Below are 6,203 nucleotides of genomic sequence, written 5' to 3' on the forward strand. Positions count from 1 at the left end.
TCCTCTATTTCTGTTCTATTCCTCTCTTTCTGTTCTATTCCTCTATTTCTGTTATATTCCTCTATTTCTATTATATTCCCCTCTATTTCTGTTCTATTCCTCTATTTCTGTTATATTCCTCTATTTCTGTTCTATTCCTCTATTTCTGTTATATTCCTCTATTTCTGTTATTATTCTCTATTTCTGTTCTATTCCTCTATTTCTGTTCTATTCCTCTATTTCTATTATATTTCCCTCTATTCTATTCCTCTATTTCTGTTCTATTCCTCTATTTCTATTCTATTCCTCTCTTTCTGTTATATTCCTCTATTTCTGTTCTATTCCTCTATTTCTGTTATATTCCTCTATTTCTGTTCTATTCCTCTCTTTCTGTTTTATTCCTCTATTTCTGTTCTCTTCCTCTATTCCTATTCTATTCCTCTATTTTTGTTCTATTCCTCTCTTTCTATTCTATTCCTCTCTTTCTTTCCATCTCTCTTTCTATTCTATTCCTCTATTTCTATTATATTCCTCTCTTTCTGTTCTATTCCTCTATTTCTGTTCTCTTCCTCTATTCCTATTCTATTCCTCTATTTGTGTTCTATTCCTCTCTTTCTATTCTATTCCTCTCTTTCTTTCCATCTCTCTTTCTATTCTATTCATCTGTCTTTCCATCTCTCTCTCTTCTCCACCTCACCTTTTCTCTCTTTTTCTCCTCCTGTACTCTTTCTTTCTCCTCCTCTCTCTCTCCATCTCTCTCTGTATCTCTCTCTCCATTTCCATCTCTCTCTGTATCTCTCTCTCCATTTCCATCTCTCTCTGTATCTCTCTCTATTTCCATCTCTCTCTGTATCTCTCTCCATCTCTCCCTATTTCCGTCTCTCTCCATCTCTCTCTCTCCATTTCCATCTCTCTCTGTATCTCTCTCTATTTCCGTATCTCTCTGTATCTGTCTCCATCTCTCTCTATTTCCGTCTCTCTCCATCTCTCTCTGTATCTCTCTCTCCATTTCCATCTCTCTCTGTATCTCTCTCTCCATTTCCATCTCTCTCTGTATCTCTCTCTCCATCTCTCTCTATTTCCATCTCTCTCTGTATCTCTCTCTCCATCTCTCTCTATTTCCATCTCTCTCTGTATCTCTCTCCATCTCTCTCTATTTCCATCTCTCTCTGTATCTCTCTCTCCATCTCTCTCTATTTCCATCTCCATCTCTCTCTCCATTTCCATTTCCATCTCTCTGTATCTCTCTCCATCTCTCTCTATTTCCATCTCTCTGTATCTCTCTCTCCATCTCTCTCTATTTCCATCTCTCTGTATCTCTCTCTCCATCTCTCTCTATTTCCATCTCTCCGTATCTCTCTCTCCATCTCTCTCTATTTTCTCTCTGTATCTCTCTCCATCCATCTCTCTCTATTTCCATTTCCATCTCTCTGTATCTCTCTCCATTTCCATCTCTCTCTGTATCTCTCTCTCCATCTCTCTCTATTTCCATCTCTCTCTGTATCTCTCTCTCCATCTCTCTCTATTTCCATCTCTCTCTGTATCTCTCTCTCCATCTCTCTCTATTTCCATCTCTCTCTGTATCTCTCTCTCCATCTCTCTCTATTTCCATCTCTCTGTATCTCTCTCTCCATCTCTCTCTATTTCCATCTCTCTCTGTATCTCTCCTCCTGCTTTCTCATCAACATTCTCAGCTGTGCTCAGTCCCCTGCATGAGGCTAATTCCCGTAGTGCATTGACTGTAGCTGCGTGCATGGGGAGCACTGCGGAGCCAATAACACAGGAACAGGATATGGAGCAGGAAACAGGAAGCGCCAGTCCACAGGGACATCGCAGGTACCATAACTGTCCCCTGTGTGTCCCCAAAACCTACACAGGACCCCCCTGTGTGTGTCCCAGCTCTGCTTGTCCAAAAACCACCCCAGGACCCCTCTGTGTGTGTGCCAGCTCTGCTTGTCCAAAAACCACCCCAGGACCCCTCTGTGTGTGTGCCAGCTCTGCTTGTCCAAAACCTCCTCTGTGTGTAGTGCAGTAGAGTAGACAGTGTCTGTATCTGTCTGTGTTGGTCAGTGCTGATCTTGACTGGTTTGTACTAGTACTTGATGGTGAGATATCTGTGAGGGGCTGGTGCTGGGTTGGATGGCAGGTATCCTGCTATATCTCATGTATTCTCTATTCTCTTCCTCCTCTCCTCTATTCATCAAAATAGACCTGTGATTTATGGTGACTGCTGCAAAGGCTTCTGGGTAATTATTACTGAGCCAGCCAGCGGAGATGTGAAGAATTAATGTGGGGGGTGGGGGATGGTGTGTGTGAGTATGTGTGGTGACATAGTGCTGTGTAGCTCTATAAATACTACATTACACAGTCATAAACCTAACAAAAGAGGCTTTCATTTCTACATATTCCATCATTTTCATTTTAAGTGTTTTTAAAAATCTTTATTTACTCTGATTGTGATTGGCTCCTGAGTGTCCCTTCTCTTCTGTGGTCCAATCAGTGAACAGTCTGGCCCGCTCCAAGTACTGCTGACGCCCAATCAGGAGGGGGAAGAGGTCCGGCCAGCCTACCAGGATGCAACCCTGGGCCCTGGTCAGCCCCCTCTCCACCCATCCCTCCCACGCCCTTCCACCAACAACCCCCCAGCACAGGTTGAGGAGGGTGAGAAGGGAGAGCAGGTGAGGAGGGGTGAGGGAGGACAGGGAATGAGCCTGGAGGAGTTGTTACAGGCTGGGGGTGTGAGACCTGTTGGCAGATCCCTGGCCATCTCTCTCCCCTCTCTATCTCTCAGACTCTGGGATATGTCTCACACACACGCTCCCCCCTCACACACACACTCTTACTCTGACCTCCAATACACACACCCTCCATCCTCACATACAAAGCCTGAGCACCCACACACACACTCCGACCTTCCACCCACCCCCTGCTCCTCCCGCAGTCAGCCCCACCCCTCACCCCCCACTGCCTCTCCACATTGGCCCGATCAAGGTTCCGCCGCCAACACCTTCACACGTCATTGGTCCTCCTGGAGCGTGGACCGCCTAGATGCCGTGGTTACGCCATATGACACACCTCCAGACCGCCGCCTCCCCTTTAGGCCACACCTCTCCTACCGAAACTACAACTCCCAGCCTGCCCCTGGGCAGCATGACGCCTGTGACCCTGAGGAGGCAGAGTTTTCAGAGCTGGACTTCCTATACCGGGCCAGCCTCCAGGCAGGATGTAGAGGTAGGTACTGCAGACTATAGTTGTGTGTATGTAGCTGTGAGTCTAGTATATGTATGAAGTTGTGTGTGTATATAGTGAGTATGATCCCTGACCTCCAGACTGTGCCCTGTGTGTGTCTAGGTGGTAGCCCGGTCAGGAGGCTGCAGTGTGGGGTAGGAGGGCCAGCCCGTTCCCTCACCCCCAATGCCAACATGGAGAGGAGTGTGTACCAGACTGACTGCAGCAGCACAATGGTCCACAGTCTGAGCGGCACAATCATCAACCCGCGTCGCCACCGTCTCGCCGCAACACGCAGCTTTGTGAGTGTATCGCACACACGCACACACACACGCACGCACACACACACACACACACACACACGTACTACTCCAGGCGTCATGTTGTAGACTTGTAGACTGTTTAACCTTCAATTCTCATCTACACTCTATCATCGCTCTACTGTTCTCTCTCTTTCTCTATCCGTCAGTCTCTCACTCCTCTCTCTCTCCCCTGATGGTGCCTCTACTTCTTACCTAATCTCATCTGGGACCCTGTATCGCTACAGCATCATCTTCATCATCATCATCACACCAGTCCTTCCATATCTCCATTCAGGCCATTTTGACGTCACCCTTTACCCTTCACCTTTTGGGCCTGTCCGTCACTCTGTGTTGTCCCTGCCCCTGCAGGAGATGTCCAATGGTGCAGGGAGTTTCTGGTGTCTGACTGGGGTGAAGCTATCTCCAGACCACTGATCTGCCTCCATATGCATCTACACAACAGGCTCCTTCCAGACCAGCCCTCTGGGGTCCTAACCCTCCACACCGCAATAGGCTCCTTCCAGACCAGCCCTCTGGGGTCCTAACCCTCCACACCGGTCCAGCCTCCAAGGCTCCTTCCAGGCTCCTTCCAGACCAGCCCTCTGGGGTCCTAACCCTCCACACCGCTACAGGCTCCTTCCAGGCCAGCCCTCTGGGGTCCTAACCCTCCACACCACTACAGGCTCCTTCCAGACCAGCTCTCTGGGGTCCTAACCCTCCACACCGCTACAGGCTCCTTCCAGACCAGCCCTCTGGGGTCCTAACCCTCCACACCGCTACAGGCTCCTTCCAGACCAGCCCTCTGGGGTCCTAACCCTCCACACCGCTACAGGCTCCTTCCAGACCAGCCCTCTGGGGTCCTAACCCACCACACCGCTACAGGCTCCTTCCAGACCAGCCCTCTGGGGTCCTAACCCTCCACACCGCTACAGGCTCCTTCCAGACCAGCCCTCTGGGGTCCTAACCCTCCACACCGCTACAGGCTCCTTCCAGACCAGCCCTCTGGGGTCCTAACCCTCCACACCGCTAAAGGCTCCTTCCAGGCCAGCCCTCTGGGGTCCTAACCCACCACACTGACCAGCCCCCTGGGGTCTATAGGCTCCTTCCAGACCAGCCCTCTGGGGTCCTAACCCTCCCACCACACCAGCTGGGGTCCTAACCCTACAGGCTCCTTCCAGACCAGCCCTCTGGGGTCCTAACCCTCCACACCGCTAAAGGCTCCTTCCAGACCAGCCCTCTGGGGTCCTAACCCTCCACACCGCAACAGGCTCCTTCCAGACCAGCCCTCTGGGGCCCTAACCCTCCACACCGCAACAGGCTCCTTCCAGACCAGCTCTCTGGGGTCCTAGCCCTCCACTCCGCAACAGGCTCCTTCCAGACCAGCCCTCTGGGGTCCTAACCCTCCACACCGCTATAGGCTCCTTCCAGACCAGCTCTCTGGGGTCCTAACCCTCCACCCCGCTACAGGCTCCTTCCAGACCAGCCCTCTGGGGTCCTAACCCTCCACACCGCTACAGGCTCCTTCCAGACCAGCCCTCTGGGGTCCTAACCCTCCACCCCGCTACAGGCTCCTTCCAGGCCAGCCCTCTGGGGTCCTAACCCTCCACACCGCTACAGGCTCCTTCCAGACCAGCCCTCTGGGGTCCTAACCCTCCACACCGCTACAGGCTCCTTCCAGACCAGCCCTCTGGGGTCCTAACCCTCCACACCGCTACAGGCTCCTTCCAGACCAGCCCTCTGGGGTCCTAACCCTCCACACCGCTACAGGCTCCTTCCAGACCAGCCCTCTGGGGTCCTAACCCTCCACACCGCTATAGGCTCCTTCCAGCCTAGCCCTCTGGGGTCCTAACCCTCCACACTGCTACAGTGTAAGCCCCAATGTGCTGCCATTTACTCAAAACTTTTGAGGAAACTCTTTGCACTTAATATATACATTTTAGTCATTTGGCAGATGCTCTTATCCAGAATGACTTACAGGAACCTCTAACCCATGCCTCCAATAGAATTTCCCAGTATGCCTTGACTTTTTGAGGGAATTGTAGAGTTACCAACCATGACTGTATTTGTTAGTGACATGGTTGTTGAATTCATTCCTTTTATATTTGTCCTGTGACCTTCACCAATTGAATTCCAAGATAAATGTTATGATTATAATTATAGTCTTTATTACTTATCTCATAAGGCCTTATTTTGAGGCCTAGTGTTACCCTAATACAGTGGCCTGAAACTCATGGTTTACAGGCCACATCAGGCCTGCAAATAGGGTTACAAACTTCTGGAATCTTCCCCAAAATTACTTGATTTTCCAAAAAATCCTGGTTGAAGGATTTACGCACAACGTACCCCAATTTTTGCCATCCCTACCTGCAAATCACATTAGGTGGGCTTGCAAAGTGATGTGTAAAACAGTTGACATTTTAATTTACCCGCAACCTGCATTTATAATGGCTGCCAGGGTTAGAAACCATTTAAACTGGAACAACCATTTCAGAAATGGGTGCCAAAAAAGTAAATGATTGGATTATTTTAGATTTTTTTAAATGTATCTTTGTGTAGCATAAGATTAATCAATCACTCAATGTACATGCAAAAACACATATGAAAAACTATTTGAAAAAAATCTATCTGCAGTAGAGCATGCTGGGAAAAAAAGTTGATTTATTACCATATCTTAAAAGAGTTGATGTGACTTCT

At 49.3% G+C, this 6,203-nt stretch overlaps 2 protein-coding genes across 7 annotated transcripts in view; both read left to right on the forward strand.

The window, feature by feature from the left end:
- The window catches only part of LOC135505164 (inactive ubiquitin carboxyl-terminal hydrolase 54-like), a 76,525-nt gene extending 73,957 nt beyond the window's left edge, over nt 1–2,568 (forward strand). For 3 of the 6 annotated variants that reach the window (XM_064924297.1, XM_064924301.1, XM_064924298.1), the window contains one exon: nt 1,674–2,181. In XM_064924297.1, the coding sequence (XP_064780369.1) occupies nt 1,674–2,014 (341 nt within the window). In that variant the 3' untranslated portion in view covers nt 2,015–2,181. The other 3 variants (XM_064924300.1, XM_064924303.1, XM_064924302.1) reach the window with 3 other exon arrangements.
- Nucleotides 2,461–4,071, forward strand: LOC135505169 (uncharacterized). The gene is made up of 3 exons (XM_064924314.1): nt 2,461–3,210; nt 3,331–3,509; nt 3,879–4,071. Exons 1-3 carry the CDS (start codon nt 2,685–2,687, stop codon nt 3,942–3,944), a joined length of 771 nt encoding a protein of 256 aa, XP_064780386.1. The 5' UTR covers nt 2,461–2,684; the 3' UTR covers nt 3,945–4,071.
- Nucleotides 4,072–6,203: the final 2,132 nt, after the last annotated feature.

The sequence above is a fragment of the Oncorhynchus masou genome, chromosome 18 (genome assembly GCF_036934945.1).
Source record: "Oncorhynchus masou masou isolate Uvic2021 chromosome 18, UVic_Omas_1.1, whole genome shotgun sequence".
Taxonomy (NCBI): Eukaryota; Metazoa; Chordata; class Actinopteri; order Salmoniformes; family Salmonidae; genus Oncorhynchus; species Oncorhynchus masou.

What these genes read in the sequence shown, in the direction of transcription:
- LOC135505169 (XM_064924314.1), top strand. Translation starts at nt 2,685, where the DNA reads ATGAGCCTGGAGGAGTTGTTACAGGCTGGGGGTGTGAGACCTGTTGGC. An exon ending in CCTCCAGGCAGGATGTAGAG is followed by an intron (nt 3,211 to 3,330) that starts GTAGGTACTGCA and finishes GTGTGTGTCTAG; the next exon opens with GTGGTAGCCCGGTCAGGAGG. An exon ending in TCGCCGCAACACGCAGCTTT is followed by an intron (nt 3,510 to 3,878) that starts GTGAGTGTATCG and finishes CTGCCCCTGCAG; the next exon opens with GAGATGTCCAATGGTGCAGG.